The 23,188-nt window shown below is 38.6% G+C and overlaps 1 protein-coding gene across 1 annotated transcript; it reads left to right on the top strand.

Annotated features, from left to right (window-relative positions):
• Positions 1–508: 508 nt before the first annotated feature.
• LOC101424112 (constitutive coactivator of peroxisome proliferator-activated receptor gamma-like) lies at positions 509–22,933 on the top strand. The gene is given in 8 exon segments (XM_058292451.1): positions 509–523; positions 3,271–4,413; positions 4,507–5,190; positions 6,756–6,936; positions 19,232–19,251; positions 20,603–20,606; positions 21,326–21,403; positions 22,917–22,933. Coding segments are annotated over 8 exon segments (2,142 nt in total).
• The last annotated feature ends 255 nt before the right edge of the window (positions 22,934–23,188 follow it).

The following is a 23,188-nucleotide window of genomic DNA, read 5'->3' on the forward strand; positions in this document are numbered from 1 at the left end:
TTTGGACATTTTTCTCAGCCTCAGAACTACAAGCTTGTGAACTAATAATGTTCTATTGTTAACGGCCAACCCCATTTTACAGTGTCTGCCTGAGCAGCTTAGCAAGCTAAAATGCAGCAGTAGAGCCACAGCAGCTTTTGGTTTGTGCTATATCTATATCATCTATCTATAGATCTTTATCTATATTGTTTTAAATTTACTATCAATGTATATAATTTACATATATTTCAAATAATCTTTCTTATCCACAGAAAGGTCTTGTATATACTTCAGATCTTATATAGGTAAATAATAATATGAAGATGATATTTATACCCTAAGTGCAGTTACTTTAAGTTTCTTCATATGGTGTAGGTTCAATGTTGTCATCAGGATGCAAGATTTAAAATTCGGAAAATCAATCACTGACATCTCATCCCTCCAAACATCAACATCTTCAACAATATATTTATTTGATCATTGCTCTATAGTGCCTTCAGTTAGGCATTCATATTTTCTAGAGTTTATAATGATTAGAGAGTTGGTCCTGTAGTAATATACTCAGCATCCAGAAATAGAATGGTTTTGTTTGTGTGTTTTAGTAGATGCTTCCTATCATATTGAAGAATCCCCTTCACTTATTTCCCCCGAGGTGGCTTCCTGGTCTGTCTGCTCCCCGTGTCCCCTCGTCTTCTTTCTTAGGAAGCACCAGGAATGGAACTGGGCCCTTCCGTGTGGGAGGTCAGCACCCAACTGCCTGAGCCACATCCACTCCATCCATTCACTTTTAATTCGATGAAAGTTTTCAGCCTGAATAAGCTTCGGCATTTATTGTTTTATCTACAGTTAATGTGAAAGTTACATAAATTTTCTCCTTTATTGTTGCATCCTCACTCCAAGAGTCTTAAATGAGATATAACAGCCACCTACAGAATCTCACTTTAATCAAGAAAGGAACCTCCATCAGTCCCCCCCGAAAAAAAAAAAGGATCAAGTAAATGACAAGGCCTAATCAACTGATAAAACAAGAAATTAATGAGGTGATGGAAGTGTTTCGGTCAACTTTCCATTGAGATCATTGGAACAAGGTTCAAATTGGGATCATAATTAAGTAAAATAAAATGGCCAGATGCTTTGGATATAGCTGGGGGGTCACTGCCGCAGACTGCCAAGGCTGCTGACGCGGGGACCTGAGCGGCAGGCGGCAGCGGCGGGCGGGCGGGCAGAGCCTGGGATCCAAGAACTCCCGGGAGCCCAGAGAAACCTCGGCGGGAAAGGGGGCCGGAGCGCAGCGCGGCGCTCACTACTGCCGCCCCCGGCGGGGCCCCGCACTGCGCTTAAACCCGGGACGAGCTGCCGGCAGCTGCTCTCTGGCCCGCGCGGCCTAGTTTAAAATAAAAAACACAAAATAAGACAGGATCTCTCTATGAGTAAATCTCTGGCACAGCATCATAAATGTGAAGTTGCTTATCCAAACACTTGAAGTTATGTGAAGATTTGCAGCACTAGGAAGAAGTGGTCCCTGCAAAGGAAAGGGGTAGATACAAGAGAGTGTGCTTCCTGGGGGATGCCTGCCCAGGGGACCAAACTGTAGAACCACGTAGAACATTGTTGAAATAACCGTGTTATGAGGTCTGGTTTCTGTTTCAAAAACTGAAACACCTTGGCTATGTTTCCAAGTTAAATGGTATGTAACAATAACTCTGTATAATTTGGGGTGTGTGTGTTCATGTATTTAATTGTACTTAATAACAAGACTTCTCCAAATTTCAACATAAAATGTGTGCTATTTATATCCATACAACTTTCCTATCTTTTCCTTATCAATGGCTATTAAACAGATTATATCTATTAGGTGCCCATTAACAATTCAGTGAATTCTTAAAGATAATCCTGTGAGGGTGCCTTTTCTCAATCTGGTAACTTATTTACAGTTTTTTTCATTTGTCAAAATAGAGCGAACGATACTTACTTGTCAGGGTTGTAGGGTTTTTTGGCAGTACCAGGGACTGAATCCAGGACCTCGTTCCTGCAGAGCAGGCACTCAGCTCCCGAGCTACAGCAGCTCCACAGTGTCAGCCTTGTTTTTAAGACAAATAGATGATGTCTTTAAAGTGCCTAGTTCTGCCTGGTAGGTAGTCAGTTCACTCTTAATGTAATAGCTGTTTTTAATTTTATGATTTTCCTAACTGATGACTACTGTTATCAGTGCTAATTCTGGGAGAGGTATCATTTGTTCTTGTGTTCCTCTCGGATAGTAAGGATTTTTTTGTTTGTTTTATTTTCTCAAAAAGACATCCTTTTTTAAAACCCTGAAGATAAGAGTGAAATGAACAGACCACTAACATAAAGGGTGTCATCACTGTAAGGGAGTGGGATTTTTTCTGATCGTTGATGGATGTTGTTATCTACTTGAAGAATGGCCACAGAATAAATACTTAGCTTAGGTTTTCCCCAAATTTCAAAATCCAGCTCTTTGAACTACTTTGATCTGTTTAAATTGGAAAATGGGCTGTTTTCCAGTCAGCCACTGTCTCCAATGTTAGAAATATCTGGCATAGTGAATTTTTATGTATGCTTTTTGGGATATCTTTGAGGTATACACGACATAAAGTAAACTATACAGATTTAAAGTGTGCAGTTTGATAAACATAACATACATCTACACCTGTGAAACTATCACCACAATCAAGGTAGTGCACATATCCATGACCCCCCAAAGTTTCCCTTTTATAAGTCCCCCCTTCCATTCACCCCTCTCACCCCAGACAACCATTCATCTGCTACAGATTAGCTTAATTTTAGATTAACTAGAGTTTTATAAAAATGAAATTATATAATATAGACTATTAGATTTGATCTGGCTTCTTTCAGCAAATTATTTTGAGAATCGTCCATGTTGCATGTATCAATTTATGTCTTAGGATTTTAAATTTCACTTCTATTTGAGTTCCTAGATGGGAAATATTAATTCTTTGAAAACTGTTACCTAGATTTTTAATTTGGTTCAGGAATCATTTGAATCTTAGTCTTAGTGAAAATCTTAAGATTGCTACTCTATATTTTCCTTGTGCAAGTCTCACTCACCTTATATTTAGATTAACTTCCTCATGTATTTTAATTGAAAACTTTTTAGGCATTTAACCGGCATATCATGTTACCTTGTTGGCAAGAGTTTCTTGGGAAATAGAGAGTGCATTTAAATATTGTCATGTGTTTACTTTGAAAAAGTTGCCATATGTCTCGTGCTAATACCATCATTACTAATTCCAGATTTATTTTTCTTTTCAGATCCTTTCCAGGAGTTCAGTTATGGGTGTGAGACGCTTCCAGGGATTTGTGGGAAGTACCTGTCCGCATATATGCACAGTAGTAAATTTCAAAGAATTGGCAGAACAACACCGAAGCAAGTATCCTGGATGTACTCCGACCATAGTGGTTGATGCCATGTGTTGTCTCAGATACTGGTATACTCCAGAATCTTGGATCTGTGGTGGCCAATGGCAAGAATACTATTCTGCTTTGAGAGATTTTGTTAAAACTTTCACAGCAGTTGGCATCAAGTTGATATTCTTTTTTGATGGCTTGGTGGAGCAGGACAAGAGAGATGAATGGGTGAAACGAAGACTCAAGAACAGCAGGGAGATATCCAGGATTTTTCATTATATCAAGTCACACAGGGAGCAGCCAGGCAGAAATATGTTTTTCATTCCCTCGGGGCTGGCCATATTTACACGATTTGCTTTAAAGACACTGGGTCAGAAAACTTTGTGTACATTACAGGAAGTAGACTATGAGGTGGCTTCTTATGGGCTCCAAAATAACCGTCTTGGAATTCTTGGAGAAGATACTGATTATTTAATTTATGACACTTGTCCCTATTTTTCAATTAGTGAGCTCTGCTTGGAAAGTCTATATACTGTTATGTTCCATAGAGAGAAATTTTGCGAGAATGTGAATCTCAATATAACAGATCTTCCTCTTTTGGCTTGCCTACTTGGCAATGATATAATCCCAGAAGGCATGTTTGAAAGTTTTCGGTACAAATGCTATACCTCTATAAGAGACAGCCTTGACAAAAAAGGTAGCCTTATCCTAGCTGTAGCAGATCATATATCTAAAGTTCTTCACTTGCATCAAGGTGAGAAAAAATTAGAGGAGATGTTACCTTTGGGACCAAACAAAGCTCTTTTTTATAAAGGAGTGGCATCATATCTTTAGCCAGGACAGAAATCTCCATGGTTTTTCCAGAAACTCAGAGGTACAATAACTTTGGACAAGCAAGTAGCATCCATGAGTTCAGACCCTGAATCCAAGCAAGTTCCCATGTGTACAGACCCTAATTCGAAGCAAGAAGTTCCCATGCATACTGATCCTAAATCCAAGCATGAAATTCCCACACGCACTTTCCCTAAATCTAAGCTAGAACTTCCTGTGCGTCCTAACATTAAATCCAAGATAGCTCTCATGCGTACTGACCCTAAATCCAGACTAGGACTTCCAATGCGTCCTAACATTAAATCCAAGATAGTTCCCATACGTATGGACTCTAAATCCAAGCATGAAGTTCCCATGCATTTGGACCCCGCGTCCAAGCGCGAAGTTCCTGTGCGTACAGACCCTGAATCCAAGCAAGATGTGCCCATGCATACAGAACCTGAATCTAAGCAAGACGTTCTCACATATACAGACCCTGCATCCAAGCATGAAGTTCACGTGTGTACAGACCCTGAATACAAGCAAGTTGTTCCCATATGTACAGACACTGAATACAAGCATGAAGTTCCCATGCATACAGATCCTGAAACCAAGCAAGAAGATTCCAGGTGTGTAGACCCTGAATCTGAGCAAGAAGTTCCCATGTGCACAGAGCCTGAATCCAAGCAAGAAGTATCCATGTGTACAGATCCTGACTCCAAACAAGAAGTTCCCATGTGCACAGACCCTGAATCCAAGCAAGAAGTAACCATGAGATCAGACCCTGAAGTTAAACAAAAATTACCCATAGATTCAGATCCTGAATCTAAGCTAGAAGCACTCATGCATATACACCCTGAAATTAAACAAGGTGAATCCATGAATGTGGAGCCTGAAACTAACCAAAGAGTAACCAAGAGTTCAGACCCTGAAATCCAGCAACAAGTAGTTATTTATTTAGCCCCTGAAATCAAGCAAGAAGTAACCATGATTTCAGACCCTGAAATCTTAAATGTATTTAGATATGCTCACCCAAATTTAATGTCATGATTGAGAATGTGTCAAATGATGGGTTTGTCAGTGAATATTTATTGAACATATTCAGTGAATATTGAATATATTCAGTGAATATTTATCTCTGCAGTGGCTAAGGACCACAAGAATGGGAATCTATGAGACTAATTAGGGGGTATGGCATAATTGCATGTGAAAATTCAAAATAGAAACTCTATTTGATATTGTTAACATGAATATTACAGGTAAGAGTTCTAGGAATTAGGAAAGAGATCACTGTGGGTTAAGATAATTAGGGAAGTTATCGAAAGAGGCAGAACTGGAGCCAGACCTTAATGGGACCAAAAGTTGCTTTGAAAAGGCAGAGTCTTAGGGTATGGGAGAGCACTAAGGGTGTAAAGTTGGGAATCTTTTTATCTCTTTGAGGAACATAACAATAGTCAGGCTGGGGCATGGGGTTTAAGGGGAGAAAAATTTGAAAAGGTAAGCTTTGCAGCTTACCTTTAATTACAGATTGGGAATTCGAATTTATCTGCAAGTAATATAGACTCTCAACAGAGCTTCAGAAGTAACATTAGATATTGAACTTGCAAACTAGGTAGCAGTTTGCCAAAAGGACAGGGTGGGGAAAGGATGCCAAACAGAGCTAACAGCAAAAATCTGGAGATAAGAGAGTATGCCTGAGGCATAGAGATAGTACCTGCCTTGACTTGGTATCCGTGAGCAAACCCAGTGCATGCTTAGTTACACATGAGCCATAATTCCCTACCGGCGTGTAAGGCAATCATTCTGGACCCTTTGGATTCTGGCTGAATCACAGTGGTTTTATAAGGATAAAAATGATGTATAATGCTAGAAAAGTAAACAGAAGCCTTAGAACGGGAGGCCTTGAAAGTTATGGTGAAGAATTTGAGGAGCCATTCAAATGTTTCAAGGAGGATGGTGACTGGCCCTCTCTTTCCAAGAAAATAATATGACACTAGTGCAAAGGATAGGTTGGAGTCAGGGAGAAAAGGAGGCAGAGGTTTCAGTTAAGAGCGTTTAATAGTATAGGAGAAAAGCAATGAACACTTGATTAGTACGAGAGTATCAAGTAGACCAGGGGTTCTTAACCTTTTCTTGTTGCACGGACTCCTTTGCCAGTCAGGTGAAAAGCACAGACTCCTTACTAAGTCCACCCTATGCTGTGTATTATTTAATAAATATGCCATATCAGCACCAACATGTCCCCACAAGAATTTTTTTTTATTCAAGCTCCTTTACCCCTTGTTAAGAACCCCTGAAGTAGACAAACTGATGAGCTACTGCAGAGGTAAATCTGGTAAGACTGATAGATGATTGGAGCAAGGAGGAGCGAGAGTCATAGAGATGAAGTTTGGAGGCTGGAAGCCCAGAGGAAAGGAAACAAATACCAGCTTGCCATCATGAGTTCAAATGGCAATTATTCCATTTCTGAGTGCCTTAAGAAAAAACGCATAGGATACGGGGGTGGGTATTTTTTATTTGAAGGTTACTAGTTTGTTTTCAAGGAAACCTCAGTTGAACTGTATTTAAATTTTGAACAGATTGCTAAAGCACATCATGTCCAAGCTGAAAGCTATCTGGTGTACAATATTATGTGCAATGGAGAGATTGAGTGCAGCAACACCTTGGAAGATGAGCTCGATCAAGCTCTACCGAGCCAGGCCTTCATTTACCGTCCTGTTCGACAGCGTGTTTACTCACTCATTTTGGGAGAATGTAGAGGTACGAATTAGTCTCTCTCGGTAATGGTTCTACATGGAGTCGAAGCCAGAGAAGCTGGCCAGATGAAACAGTGCATTCTTCCAGGACCCCAAGACAATTAAAGGGGATTTGGTTCTCCATCAAATCTATAATTGAGAATACCATTCACATCTGTAAAAAATTAAGGATAAATGCCATGGGACGTTTATATATAATTAGCAAGCAGTTGATCAGTATTCATTAAATGGAGAGTGCATTGTTTCTATAAAATGTCATATTTTTAGGCTTTAAAAGAATTTGTGTTTTTAAAAAAGTAAGGATTCTTTCCTGCTATAGGAGTGTAGGGTATGTTTATTATTAGAAGACAATGTGTACTTAGTCTCCCCTCAAAATGTGATTTTCATAAAATAATTTTGCAGAATCTAGTATATCATATTTTTAAACATAAACAAAAAATGTTTTGTGGAAAAGAAAATACTGCTTTATGTCTTTGAAATTAAGTTTGTTTTTTTACCCATCTGTATTTCCATTGTGCGCTAGCAGTAAGAGTAGAGGAAGAATCCTCCATGACCAGAGCAGTGAAAAAGGAGAAGACCTTCAACACCAAGTATAAAGTTAATCAGCGCTCTATAACCTTCTACTAGAATAGTTTAGGGGGATAAGGAATATAGAAGAACACTGCATAATTAGAATGCAGGGATGCTTAATGCATTTACTTACCTCTTGGGTAAGGCCTAGCTCATGTCACAGACTGACTGGTACTTTATAGTCTGATCGGAGAATGCTTTGATAAGAAATGTGGTCTAACAAACTATTATCAGTACCAGAGGGAGAAACATTCAAATCCTGGTGAAAGAACATCTGTGACCTGTTTGTGTAAACACCATTATTTCCAAACATATCAATATTAATATTATTCTAGAAAGTAAATATTTAAATAATCTAGAGGTGATAATAGACTCATCAGAATAAAATGTTGTAATTATTTCTTTTTTGGGGTGTGGGGCGTAGAGTATTCACTGAATTCCAGTTTTCATTAGCTTCAGCACTAACTATCATGTAGTACTTTCTCCCATATGTACTGCAAGAGGTCAAACACTTATGTGATCAATGGACAACATAAGAAATATGTTTAAGATGATTTTTAAAAACCAACAAAAACAGAAGCAAAAGAACCTATGTAATAAACTTTGAGGCCAAATATTGTGTAAATTTTTTTTCTTTTTCTTTTGTGGCTCTGTGCCCATTCCTTATTTGTTAACTTGAATGGTGGCAAATTTACACTAATGAATTAAAAATATATATCTTCAACATGAAAATTTTTTTCACATTATACAATCGTATTGACCTGGAATTGTTTTAGAGTATGTCATTAAATGAGATAAAGATATATAAATTTTTATAGTTTATTTTTCAATTTCATATTTTGTTCATTCATTTCTAGCCATATAGATACCTTTATTACATCACTACATAAACAGTAAAAACTATTCAAATTGAGCTCACCTTCACAGTTGATCTTTGTTTTCCTTCATTCTTAATATTTTGAAGTTTTACAATATTAGTATGTAAATTTTATTATGAAAATAAAATGCTGCTTTTACTGTTTTATTTACAATGTTAGTAATGAAACTTATTCTGTATTACTTGCTTGGCCTAGTTTATTCCATGTGCATTAAACAGTTGTTAATTGTAGTGTTCGATAAATATCAAGTGTTAATAGAGTTATTCAAGTCTTATGTCCTTACTGATTTTCTGTCTACTTTCCTTAGTTCCTGAGAGAAGAGTGTTGAAATCTCCAGATGTTATTGTGGATTTGTCTATTTCTTCCTTCAATTCTATCAGTTTTTGCTTCAGGTATTTTGAAGCTCTGTTATTAGGTGCATATACATTGAGGATTGTTATGTTTCTGAATGAACTGACCTTTGTAACCTTATACAATTTCCCTCTTTTTATCTGGTAATACTCTGTGTTCCAAAGTTGGTTATGTCTGATATTAATGCATGCATTCTACTTTCTCAAGATTAATGTTTGCATGGTGTATCTATTTCCTATCCTTTTACTTTAAACTGTTTCTTTATAAGTTCATCTCTTTTAAACAGCATATCTCTTCTTTTGATTGGACAATCAACCCTTTTGATTGTCAATCTTTCTTTTGATTGGACTGTCTATATCATTTACATTTAATATAATTATTGACATGGTTGGGTTTTGGTCTTTTTTTTTTTCTTATATTTTTCCTTATTTTCCCCTTTTCTGACTTTATTTTGAATTAGTTGAATATTTTTTAAAAATATTTTGTTTTATCTCCCTTACTAGGTGATTTCAATTAGCTATTTATTTTTAATGCTTGCAGCATTTACAATGTGCATTTTTAACTTACTGAAATTTGCTTTCAAATAATATTGCCACATATAATGGTAATATAAAAAAACCTTACAACAGTGTACTTTGATTCTCTCCTCACTTTTGCTGTTGTCTATGTTTCCTGTATTTTTAAAAACTATTTATTGTGAAACAATTAGACTCCCAGAGGGTTGCAAAAATAGTGCATGGAGTCCTATGTACACTTTACCTAGCTTGCCCCAAAGGTGGCATCTTATATAACTGCAATATTATATCAAAATCAGGACACTGATATTGGTACAATACTGTTAAGTAGACTACAGACCTTATTCACTTTTCACCATTTTTATATGCATTTGTGTGTGTACATGTGCATGTGTGTGTGTGTAGTTCTTTGCAATTTTATTGTATGTATGGATTCACGTACCACCACTGCAATCACAATACAGAACTCTTTGGTTATCACAGAGGAAATTCCTCATACTACCCTTTTGTACTTGCCTCCCTCTCCCTGCCATCCCTATTCCCTGGCAACCACTAACCTGTTTTCCATATTTATACTTTCGCAATTTCAAGGTTGTTATATAAATGGAAGCATATCATTTGTAACACATGTTTTAAGCTCCATAAAACATTGTTTTTAATGTTACTTTACATAAACTTTCTGTGAAGGGCCAGATGATAGTCTCTGTTGCTACTACTCAATCTGCTCCTTTAGTGCAAAAGTGGCCATAGACAATACAAAGATAAATCAGTGTGGCTGTATTCCAATAAAACTTTATGTAATTTTCCCATACCATGAAATTGGAGTTTTATATAATCTTCCTGCATCACAAAATATTATGATTTTGATTTTTTTTCAACCATTTAAAAATGTGAAAACCATTTTTAGCTTACAAGCTCTACTAAAACAAGAGGCAAGCTGAATTTGGCCTATGGACTATAGTTTGCCAACCCCTGCTTTAAACAATTATCTTTTTAAGAAATGTGGTGTGGGTGTTAATTTTGAGTTTTTTCCTAATGAAAGTCTTATTTCACATTTATTTCAGAAGTTCCGTATGGATATGATAGTTTTGTGGGGGGTTTTTTCTTCCCAGTGCTTTAAAGATGTCATTATATTGTCTCCTGGCTTTTATTGTTAATTATAAGATGGCAGCAGTCATTCTTATTGTTGTTGCCTTTATGTAATGTTTCTTTTTTTTCTCTGTTTTCAAGATTTTATTTTCTTAATCACGTTTTTTTTTAGCAATTTGATTAAGATATACTTTGGAGTGGTGTATGTTGTATTTATCCTGCTTGGGGTTCTTGAGAGTCTTGGATCTGTGGTTTATATTTCCTGTCAAATTTGAAAAAAAAGGAGGCATTATTTCATCAAATATTTGCTTCTGCTTCAACCTCTTTCATATCTCTGTCTGGGCCTCTAATTACTTATATATGTTATGTGTTAGATTGAATTATATACCCTAATTTAGACATGTCCTTAATATTAATCCACATCCCTGTGGTTGTGAACCCATTGTAAATAGGACCTTTTGAAGATATTATTTTTAGGTAAGCTGTATCCAGCTAAACCAGGGTGGGTCTTCAACCACATTACTGGTGGTCTTATAAGAGAAGGCCCCAGGGAGAAGCCAGTCAGCAGGAACCCTTAAGAGGAAAGAGAGGACATCGCCACATGACAGGGAATCCAAGGAACCCAAGAATTGCTCACCAGCCGGAACACTACCAGCCCTGGGAGGAAGCAAGCCTTTAAGCCTCTGAAACCGTGAGACAATACATTCCCATGGTTTAAGCAAACCCATTGTGTGGTATTTGTCATGGTAGCCTGGCAATCAAAGACATGGTATGTGACTTCTTAATGTCCCTCAGGTCATAGAGGCTTTCCTGTTAAGACTCTTTTTTTCTCTGTGCTTTGATATGAATAGGTTTTATTGCCTTGATTTCAAGTTTACCAATTTCTTCTTCCACAATGTCTAATCTGCTATTAACCCTGTCCAGTGAAGTTGTCATTTCAGATATTGTATTTTTCACCAGTTTTTTTCTTTCATGTCTCTTTCCTGTCTTCATGTTTTTCTTTAAATCCTTAAGTATATTCAAAACATAATAGCTCTGTAAAGTCCTTATCTCCTAATTCTATCATCTCTGTCATTTTTGGGTCTATGTCTGTTTATTGACTTCTCTCCTCTAATGTATCCAGACATTTTTGGTTATTCTTATGTGTAATATTTTTGTGTTATATACTAAAACATTTTGGATGCAATAAAGAGCATTGGGATTTGTTCTGTAAAGCAGTTAATTTACCTTATCCTTTTGGGGTTTGTTTTACAGCATTAGTAGGGCCAGTCTATAGTAACCATTACCTTAGACCTAGAGAGGCCCTATTTTTTTTTTTAAGATTTATTTTATTTATTTATCCCACCACCACCCCTTGCCATTTGCTTGCTGTCTGCACTCTGTATCCTTTCACTGTGCATTCTTCCGTGTTTGCTTGTCTCCCTTTGTTGTATCATCTTGCTGCACTAGCTCTCCTCAGGTGCAGCCCATCAGCTCTCCACAGGCGCAGGCTAGCTTGCCTTCACAAGGAGGCCCTGGGAAGTGAACCCAGGGTTTCCCATATGGTAGACAGGAGCCCAGTCATTTGAGCCACACCTGCTTCCCAAGAGACCCTACTTCTAATACATGAGCTATCAACTGAGTGCTCAGGGTGTTTGACAAGGTTTCTTACTTTGGCTGGTGGGAAATCCAATGTCTTCAAGCCCTGTGCAAGCACCATTAGTTGTTCAGCTCATGGCTTCCAGAAGTTATTCTTTGCCTGACCTCACTGAGTCTTGCCCTATGCATGTATAACTTATTATTCATCCAACATCTCAAAGGCACTTCTAGGAAGATTTCTGGAATACTGTTTCTGCCTAGCTTGCTCACTCTCTGTCTAGCTCGCCCTCCCCTCTCTTCCCTTTCCCTCCTCTTCCCCTCCCCCCCCCCACCATACTCTACCCTGCAAGTCCCAGCTATCTCAATAGCCTTGATCTCCATCTCTGTTCCTTCATCCTGGAGAGACTGTCTTGGTCTACTAGGCATCACTTTCTTTAAGCTGCAGTCTGGAAAGTGCCTTTGGTTGGAAAACTGGAGTGATTGTGGATTTTGCATTGTTTTTCTTCTCCCAGGATCATAATCCTTGCCCATTGTCCAACTTTTTAATGCGGTTACTTCAAAAGTTTGTCCAGCTTTATAGTTATGATAGGAAGACCAATCTGATAGCACTACTCCCTCATGGCCAAAAGCAGAGTCTATCTATAGGATTTTCAGTCATTGTTCCATTGTCATTTGGCATCAAGTGTGGCTAATGAAGTCTAGTGCTAGATTGATTAATGTCCCTTTTTTGGTGACATTTTTCTCTTGGAAAATTTTGAGCTATTATCTTTATCCTTTATGTTTAGAAATTTTCCTCTTCTATACTACCCCTGTTTTCTGTTACTAGACTTGCAGTTAGATGGATGTTGGACTTCCTAGATTGATAGTCTATGATTCTTCATATTTTAATTCCAGTTTTTGCCTTTTTGTTCTACATTATGGGACAATTTGTCAACCTCACTTTTCAGTTGAGGAAAAATACCCCTCTTTCCAGCTAGACCTGCTTTTCCCAGTGCCCTCAACTGAATGTACTGCTTTTTGCTTTTCTCTGTTAAAGCAGCTCTGCTGAAATTTTTTGACTTCTGTGTGACACCACCTTCTCCTGGTTATCTTCCTTTCCTTCCTTGGCTTCTGCGTCTTTGTCTGGCACCTACATTTCCTTGATTGACTTCTACATGTTGTAGTTTCTAGGAGCTGGGTCTTTGGGGTCCTCTTATGCCCATTCACTCACGTTGCTTAAACTTTATCCATGTTGGCAGAAGCCACATTTATATTTCTGGCTCAGGCCATTCTTCTGAACTCCAGGCATGTACCTGATTAACGCTCTTCAATCCCCCAAGTCCCACCTTAAAGTTAACTTTCTCCAGTTCTTCCCATATTCCCGAGTCAAAAGTAAGTTCCTCTCTCAAAGCACCTTATGCTTTTCATTCTCAGACTTATAAAAGTTTGTAATTACATATTTATTTGTGCAGCTGTTGGTCTAATATATCCCTTCCCCTCTGGGCTGCAAGCTGAATTGCTAGGGGATGTTTTTTGTTTGTTTGTTTGTTTTTGGAATATGGTTTTACATCCTTTAGCCTTAATGATGAACCTGCCTCTAGGTGTACTGTGGGCCTTCAAAAGAGAGTAGTTCAGGGAGCGTTTGTAGCTCAGTGGTTGAGCACCTGCTTCCCACGTACAAGGTCCCAGGTTCAGGGAGTGTTTATAGTGTTATTTGCTGCACTTGGCAGATTTCTTGGTGTGAATTAGGTAATCAATATGTGTTTGTAGAATATAGGTTTAAAATATGACCTTTTCAGGAATATTTGCATTTAAGGAGCCATTCCTTAGAAAAGAATGACTAACAACTGAATTTCAGACACATGTGGGAGAAATTTGTGACTCTCATATCCCATTAGGTAAGCAGCTGTCTCCAAGTGAAGCTAGCAGGTGGGAGCTCACTACTAGAAAGTGAGATTTAAAATCAAAAGTCCCTTTAAACTATATCGTATGGGCTGTAAGCACTAGAGCCAGTCTTTTAAATATGCACAACGAGCTCTGAACCAAAAGGTTTTAAGTCACAGACATTGAATTGATACGTTAATACATCAAAATTCCTAATTATGGGTGCAATTTGGATAACTGACCTATTGGACACACCAGTTCATCTAATTATATTATAGTATCACTTCCTACATTTTTAATATAGTTGAGTACACAATGTTTAGCTTTACTAGATGGCTTAGTGGTCAAAAAGGGGAAAAGAAAACTTGAAATGGCATACACATCCACAGCCCTGAATCTGGCTTTTAACTCTTTTTGTATTCTCTCTGAATGATATTCTTAGCTTAAAGCACTTCATAAAACTTTACAAATTTGAGGAAATAGAAGAGATTCAGGAAGGTATAAGAAGCAGAATCTATTCTCTTCTCTCTTACCACTCACACAGTTGTGGGCAGCCTTTAACAATGGCTCCAGTTCCTTTAAGGCAAGGGTCCTTGTCATTCTCTCCTTCTCACCTAGCTGAACTTCTAAAAAATCCATAGATAATTTGGAGAAATCAGGTAGCATTGTTATGGAGATACACATTAGCCTTCTGAGTAAACAGTCACTGCCCAGTTGGTTTAACACTTTACAGAGCTGCCACAAGGCTATCAATCCATTAAAATCCTAAATATTTACTTAAAAGTTGACTTTTCCCCCCCCACATGTGTATACAAAAAAGAATTCTGGGGTGCTTTTCTGTTATGTTTTTTTTTTTAAGGACTAAGGCCACACACAATTTAGAATAAACCAACAGTATAAAAATACTACAGAACCGTAAGGACAAGATATACATTTTTTATAAGTCTGGAGAACTGTTATCAAATTTTTAAATCCCAGTAATTAAAAGGTTAAACTCAACATTGCTTCTCCTCATCCTCTTTCTCCCTGCCCAGTGCCAACCCTCCCACCCCCGTACATCCTCACATACTCCTCATACTTGAGCAAAATCGGCCTCCTCTCAAGCTGCTTTGAGTCTGTTCAACCCTTTCGAGACCTTGTGTATTTGCCTAATCTAGTCAGAGTTTTTTGGGGACAGAGTTGGGAAGTATAGACAGTTCCACAGTTTTGCTCCCAGGGGGAAATATCTTAGTTATATATAGAAGCTTTTACAAAGTTGAATAACATGTCCTTTGGGGATACCAATAGAGCAATTTGATTATTTTTCCATTTTCCTTGTGAAATGTCATAGGCAAGAAGTAGAGTAAAACTAACAAAGGATTTTTATTTAGTTAAGGACTTAGTTTCAGTTCAAACAAACACCTTTCTATTTCTTCTAGTATTGAAATAAATAAATCAAAAAGTATAAACTATGCTTAATATAGTTTTCAAACTGCTACTTAATTTCAATTTTTTGAATAGTGCTGTCAGAATTTGATTCTTCTCTACTTTTTTAGAGCCCTTGAATTAAACTTCACCTAGTTTTATTTTATTTTATTTCTTATTTCGTTTCTTTGAATCTGCAGTGCTTGCTATGTTGGTATAACTTTATTTGTTCTCTTGAACTCAGAGCCCAGCAAAGTGAAAGCTCCGATGAGAAAAACCAGTCTTTCCTTTTAGGATTTCCCAGACTTAATTTCCTCTTCTTTTTTCTTGATATATCAGACATTTAAAATGAGTATTTCATTTTTAATTCAGACAAATCAAATTGTTGCAAATGTTGCTGCTATGGTTTTAAAAATGAGTGTAAGATTAAAATCTGAAATGATAAGACATACAAGAGTATTTGCTAAACTTTAGGATTTTCCTATACATCATGTTTATTTTTTATTTCAAGATGTAGTCTCTGATATTGCTTTGCATCCACTTCAAGTTTTTTAAAGTAACACCGGCAATTGTAAGTCTAACTATAAGAATGATAATCTGAATTAAAAATGAAAAACAATTCTCCGCTGAAGATTTAGATTTGAATAGACATTATCCAGACTTCCAACATTATCCTTTATTAACATCAGTTATATTTTCTAGCCACTACATGCTAGCATTTTATCCTTTTTTGATAAAAGAGTGAAACTAAAGCATATAGGTCTCATAATTTACATGTCCACTGTTGAAGAATTAGTCACAAAATTAAGGCTAGAATGTAGAACCTGACAACACTGCTCTATTGTTTCACTATTGTGCTTTAATTAGGCTACTGCTACCTCAGAAAAAATACTGAATTTTGATCTCCCTTTCTTTTAGCTACCCAATTCCTTTCTGGTATTCTACCCCATAATTTACCAAAATTTCAGATGAAATTTCATTTAGACAATGAAACAAGGCATCAACAGAGTTGAGTTTAACTTTTATTCTTGGGTAAATTAATTTTATATGTGAATGAATAGTTTTTCACGTTAATTCTCCATCTAGTAAATAGCTTTGAGTACTGAGTTTTACGAAGCATAGTTTACTTTTGTTCTGTGACCATCTTGCTTGGTCAGTAAAAGTCATCAGAAGTAAATCAGTTAAAAAAATAAAAGCTTTAGTTAATCTCTTCGTTTAAGAATGCAGTGTATTCTTGCTTTTTGCTGTAGTTATAGTCTCTAGAGTTGCTGCAAATGCTGAATTAGCAAATACTGAACCAAAGGAGATACATAGTGTTAGGTTCCTTTGAACCTCTGGTCACAAAATTTCATCAACCAGTTAATAAATTATCTTGTTTTATGTGCTTTTCTGTAACAACACCTTATTTAACATATGTGTTTGATTCATTAGCATTTAACTCATGGCCAATAGCACTGTAATTGTGCCTCAGTGAAGCTTATGTAAACATCTATATTTACCCTATAAGACACATCCCAGTCTTCTTGCATTTAGGACCACTGGACAGCCCTTCAGCACTACACTTGGGGATTATTTTAAACAGTGAAATCACACACACACACAAAAGTACAAAAATGTGAAAAATGTGGCACTAAATATACCACAAAAAAGACACTTGTTTACTCTGTGAAAACGGAAACAAAAGAGTCAGGGCACTATTGTTACTAGTAATAATTTGACGATGCTCTTTCATAATTTGTTGCAAATGTTTCACAGCAATGCAAGGTGTTTGTGGTGGGGTGATGCATAGGAGCCCAGTATGATGATATGCATGTTTGTTTCATAAGTTCACAACTTTTACTATATACTTATTGTTTATTAGGTTCATGTATGAGTGATATACTTCAATAAATTCTTTTTAAAATGAAAAAATAAAAAATAAATAAAGGGCAGAGCATCACCTTGTTCAACCACAGCTGGGAATGTGCACATCAGATGATTCAAAATTTTCACTGCTTGCACATGTCTTGAATGACTATAAAAGTACCACAAGGATTGATTCTGGGGTTACAAATAAGTTTTAGTGAGTAGACAAATTCGCAAATATGGAATCCCGTACAGTGGGGAGTGTACTTTATAATTAAATATGGACATTAACCCTAGTTCACCTAATACCGATTATTGAGGAAAGAGGGAATCTGGTCTTTGTGCTTCCCTCAAGTCTTGTTTTGCTTGCTGAGTCTTGTACAGAATCATGGTTTTATAGATTTTATGGTTCAACTGCTCTAGATGACCAACTGTTTCATTCTGGACTGTAGCTGAATTACTGACTCAGTTGTGTGGCATTTCTCTTGGAATTTTTGTTCATAAAACTGACTTACTTAGGTTTTAACAAGAAAGGAAGTAATAGAAAATCTGCTTTTTTTTTTTTTTTTAATAAAGAATACCAGTGCCTAACACAAAATTCTTCACTCTCTCTGTATAAGTTATTTAGACTTAAAACTATTTGGGAAGTCAACTCTAAACCTCTGTGTTGTGAACAGTTTAGGATGAAGCATCACTTTCTGCATCGGTGATATAATTATGGCTTTGTATATATTTTAGTAATTTCCCAAGAAGGACATTTGGCAAACTGAGCATTGACAGTTGTGGAACGTTCTTACCCAGTGAGTTACTAAAGCCTAGTAATATCTTTTGGCATGAGAGACTAAATTCTTTCTGAAATAGCAATTTAGGATACAGTTCACTGAGTTGACCAATTTTGTTTTTATTAGAGCAGCTTTAAGTTTACAGAAAAATTGTTCAGAACATTCCCTTATACCTCCCACTCACATGCAGTTTTCCCTATTACCATTTTGCGTTAGTGTGGTACTGAAGGCGGCCAGTCGGCTGCAGCTCGTGGACCTGCTCCGCGGGGGGAGAGGGCCTTCCTCACACTGCCAGTGTGAGATACGGGTTGTCGGGGCGACCTCTCTTGCCTCGCTCAGGGAACCGCCGCCGGGGCCACAAACCAGCTGCAGCGAAGAGGACCAGGCTACGAACTCACACGAACACCGGTCGGAAGAAACAGGAGACTTTATTAGGAGGGCCAGCACATGTGGGCTCATGCGCACGTGTGGGCTCATGCGCAATCTGCAGATGGTTAGGGGAAGAGGAGGAGAAGGGGGAATATATAGGGATATGGTAATTTAGGGGAGGCGCATGGGCCTTGGCCTTGCCCCATGACTCAGCATTCCTGACTCATCATGACTCAGCACTCCTGACTCACCATGACTCAGCACTCCTGACTCATCATGACTCAGCACCTATGACTCAGCACTGTGATGGCACCCAGGCCCACAACACGGCCTATTCTCCCTACATGGTACTTTTGTTACAATGAATAAAACAATATCATGACCGTGCTATTAATTTAAGCCCACTGTTTACATTAGCGTTCACTCTTTGTGTTGTACAGTTCTATGGTTTGTGTGTGTGTGTGTGAGGTAATTTATATACAACCTAAAATTTTCCCGAGTTGACTATTTTTTAACATAGTGAAACCTTAGGCCAGGACGATTACATAGGAAATGGTTTGTTTTGTTTTGTTTTGTTTTTCAACTATAAGAATACTTTCTCAGACTTTCTCCGTATGTGTGAATTTAGGCTGAGTTGAATTTGTTCATTCAACTTATTTTAACGAGCATTGTTCTGTGCTGGAAAATGGAGATACCATATGAAGAAGACATAGTTCTTGTCCTCAAGGAGCTCACAGTTAGGAGGGGTTGGTTCGCATTTACATTCCATTAGCCAAAGTACCGTGATGGATGTAGGATGCTTCAGGAATTCACGGGAAGGGCATTAGATCCCATCTTTGAGGAGCTGACATTGAAGCTTAACAGAAAAGTAGAAATGACTGAGTGAAAAGCAAGGGAGGTGAACCACAGAGGAGAAGGGTTGGGGGACCAGGGGGTCCCACACCAAAGAAACACCACATCCAAACCCTGATGTATGAGAAGGTATGAGTTGGAGGAGCTGGAGGTAGATCAGCACAGCTGGACCCCGAAGTGTGAGCCAGAGGCTTGGTTCCCAGAGGCCAGCAGCACCTGCGCTGTCTGAGAACTCATTAGAAATGTGACTTTGAGAGTCCCACCTGCATCTGCTAAGGGAGGGGGGCCAGGAAACTGCTTCAACACGACCTCCGGGGGTTCTGATGCTCGGTCAGTCGAGCATGAGAACTACTGGGGAAGAGGACAGTGAGCAGTGGGCTAGGGAGGAAGCAGCCGCCAGATCGTGAGGGCCTTAGGCCGTCTGCCCTCCTGTGTTCAGACTTTTACCCTGGGGGCATTGGGGAGATTTTAATTAGGGAGCAACCTGATGAAATTTTCATTCCAAGCATTGGATTAGAGAGGGATGAGACTGAAGTCTGAAAGAGTTATAACCAGGAGACTGTTATAACTAATCCAGGCGAAAGATAGTCATGGCCAGAACTAGGGTGGGAGTGGTGGGGATAAAGGGACTGGGTCCATTGCCGAGATAGTTCCGTTTATAGGACTTGATTTTATTGGCTGTGAAGGGCACGGGCAAGGGTAGTCAAAAGCATTTTAGTTTGGGTGCCCAGGAAGTTCAAAGTGTCATTCACTAAGATAGGGAATATGACAGGAAAAAGAAGTTTGGGCTGGAAGATGGTCACTTTAGCCGCGGGCGTGTTGAGCTGGAGGTACCCATGGGAGGGTATAGCATGACGGGTGGCAACAGAGGTCCTGGGCTCAGGCCCCTCAGAGCCTTGGTTTCCTTTTCTGTATCTTTAGAGTTGTTACAAGGATGAAATGAGAAAATGCATGGTAAATGCCTAGCACATAGTAAACAAAAGCGTTAGCTGCTGCTGTCATCCCTAGTACAGGTGCCTGGGGCTTAGGAGAGAGCCAGGCGGACACTCAGGTGAAAGTGTCAGTGTAAGTGTGGAAGCCTTGGGAGGAGAGGAGTAGCGTGGAGCACAGCAGGAGAGGAGAGCCCTGAGCAGGGAAGGGATGGGCCAGAAAACTGCAGCCTTACAAAGGAATTAAGGAGGAGACCTGAGGGGTGGGAAAGAAACCAGGGGAAGGGGATGCAACAGAATCCTAAGGAAGTGGAAATGCTGATGAGAAGGCTGTGTGGCTAGCGGTGTAAGACAGAAGTGAGATCTAACTATGATAGGGACTCAGCACAGCCACTGGAGTCGGCGACGAGAGGCCCTTGCCGGCTGGCCTTGGCAAGGCCGGGTCCGGGGCGGAGTGTGGACGGAAGCGGGAAGCGCGACGAGCGCGCTGGGAGTGAGGCCGCGCTTCCAGCCAGGTTGGCTGTGAAGGGAGGCAGCAGCCGAGGGGGGCCTTGCCGTCCAGGGAAGAGGCTTCCAAGAGGAAAGGCGGGCCTAGTGAGTAGAGAAACGCCAAGAGGGTGGGATCCAGAGCCCAGATGGAGCGAGGCGGGTGTTAGGGGCACGAGGGGGTGGCGTGGAAGCTGTAATAGAGCTCCAAGGCTGCCCTTACCCGATGGCCCCTGTGTTCTAACTTTAAGATAGGCTAGTTGAGAACACGGAGTCGGAGAGCTTTGATTTCACTTTAACTGTGTCGCGTAAGCGAAGAGAATTGAAATGGAAAGCATATAGAAGTACATTTGTTCTAGATTATTTCCCTCACTTTTGGAATAGTCGCACGAAATATTAGTTTTGACAGTTGTTTAAAATAGTGTAAGACAGAACAGCCTTGTCTTATTTCAGCAAGTTGTCCTCAGTGTTTTATGGAGCACGTGGGAGGGAAGGCAGGAAGGCCATTTTAGTAATCGTTGATCAGCTCTCTGCTCTCCTTCAGACCTAGATTATACCCCCTTTGCTTTTTAGACTTTTGCTTCCAAGAGTACCTTGTTTCCTCAGGCACCTAGATTTTAGTCAGAGCCAGAGATTATTGTCCTTTCTGGAATGAATGAATGAGCCCCAGAGCTGATGAGGGTAGGAAACCAACTGTTGGATCACTGAAATCACTTTAATCACCCTTGGCCATGAGAACACACTTGCGCTGATGGATTTTGAGTTGGTTAAATGCAGGCAAATTTGGGTTTGTTACACTCTTAACCTGGTAGCAGAAGTTGGCATTGGTGTGCATTCCTTGACCCAGCTGTCTTTGTTTAGGTGGTGGTAGCTCCTCCACAGTGAAGGAGTGGTTTGTGTACTCTGGGAACCCGCTGAAGCGCCCGGATCTGGTGAAGCCTCTACAGATGAACATCGCAGGTACAGGCAAACTGGACTACATTAAAACACAGATCTGTGTATTATATCTTCTAAGTCCCCAAAAGGATCAGGCAAGGATATGTACTTTTTCCAGATCTACATATACACTCATTTTCGTTTCAAACCTTAGCCCAAGATGAATATATTTATCTAGTATTGTTTTGAAAAGACAGAGGCAAGGACATTGTAGCAGACTCATCCTAGACCTGCTGCAATTCTGCCTCTCCTGGACAATCTGCCATATTGCTTTGCTCCTATCTTCTGCCTCCACCCCTGCTCAAGGTCCACACCAATGGGAAGAGAAGAGAACCCTTGAGAAAACCCCACGCCCCAAAGGTCAGTGTTGTTGTGGTTTAGAGCTCTTTGCTCCTGTACACCCAGTGTCTGAAGCATAGTGGGCTCCCAGTAAAGAGACACCAAATAAGCAAAACTGGATTCTTGGTGTTCTGTTTCAGTCAACTCTGGTCGTCTCCCACTACTGAAAGTTTACTTTGGGGAGTGGATGTGGCTCAGTGGTTAAGCTCCTGCTTCCCACATATGAGCTACCAGGTTCAATCCCCAGTACCTCCTAAAATAAGAAAGTGTATTTTAATGAGTTCTAGAATTGAAGGGAGAGATAAAAAGAACAACTTAAACTGAAGAAACAAGTTTTATTTTCATTAAAACATGTCAAGAGAGAGGAAGAAAAACAAAGTTCACTTAAAACTTGGCAGCTTTTCTTCCTAAGAGTTCTTAGTATCTGAAAAATGCCAAGAATTTATACTATAAGGGATAATATTCTACATACAGATAGTTAAAAAAACAGAGTGGATTTTAGAGTTTATTTTTAGTGGCCCTTTTCATTCTTTCAGAGAAACAAATATTTTTCTAAAACTTTGATATTCCATTTTTGTGTGCATTAAGTTCTCTCATCCCACTATTATTTTCCATCACATGAGCCTGTAAGTTACCAAATAAGAATTTGATTACAGCAAAATGTTTTTATAAAATGGAATTGAATTTGGAGAGAAGTTGAAAAACTTTATTCTAGGGAAATGTTCCCTATTCTATCAATCAGTGATAGACTCAAGCTAAAAAAGTACTTGTCTTGAAAGGAGATACACTGAAATTTATTTTTACTGCAAGAAGTATTTTTAAATAATAGCAAAAATAATTTTTTAAAACTAATGTATATAATTACTACCCTATAATCTCTTTCCAAAAAGAATAAAAGAATTATTATAGTTCTCTTCATGGTTTGAGTTAAAGGGAATATTTGACTATCCATCATTATATTTTCAATTAATTTTAAAAGTTACTCTATATAATATTTTAATAAACTCTAGAAATAGTGTAATAATCAGAGCTACTGCTCCTAGAGTTTATTAAAACATTCTCTTTGGCCCTAAAAGAACTGCAAAGCTTATGCATATAGTACTACATCACAGAATTTTGCTTCTGGAAGGACCTTTGAAAGCCTATTCATATTTCATATCTAATAAACTAGTGATGTGATTTTGAATTTTTATTGCAGATAATTTAACTGAATGAATCTCATTGTGTATGCTTATGTTAATAATGATAAAGTAACATTTTAAAATTTAAAACTTTCCTGTATCCATGAGGAATAACGCCAAATGGTTTTAAAACTAAAATAGAAGCTTTTCTGTTACAGGTATTCTCCATTACTTACAAAAGCAATTATTATTAAGAACAACAGAATCCTACTGATTGATCCTCTGCTTCCACCTCTGTCAGGAAAATCTGAAATTGGCAATTCACCTTTCCCATAGGTGCTAAATACTG

This window comes from Dasypus novemcinctus, assembly GCF_030445035.2.
Source record: "Dasypus novemcinctus isolate mDasNov1 chromosome 21 unlocalized genomic scaffold, mDasNov1.1.hap2 SUPER_21_unloc_1, whole genome shotgun sequence".
Classification (NCBI taxonomy): Eukaryota; Metazoa; Chordata; class Mammalia; order Cingulata; family Dasypodidae; genus Dasypus; species Dasypus novemcinctus.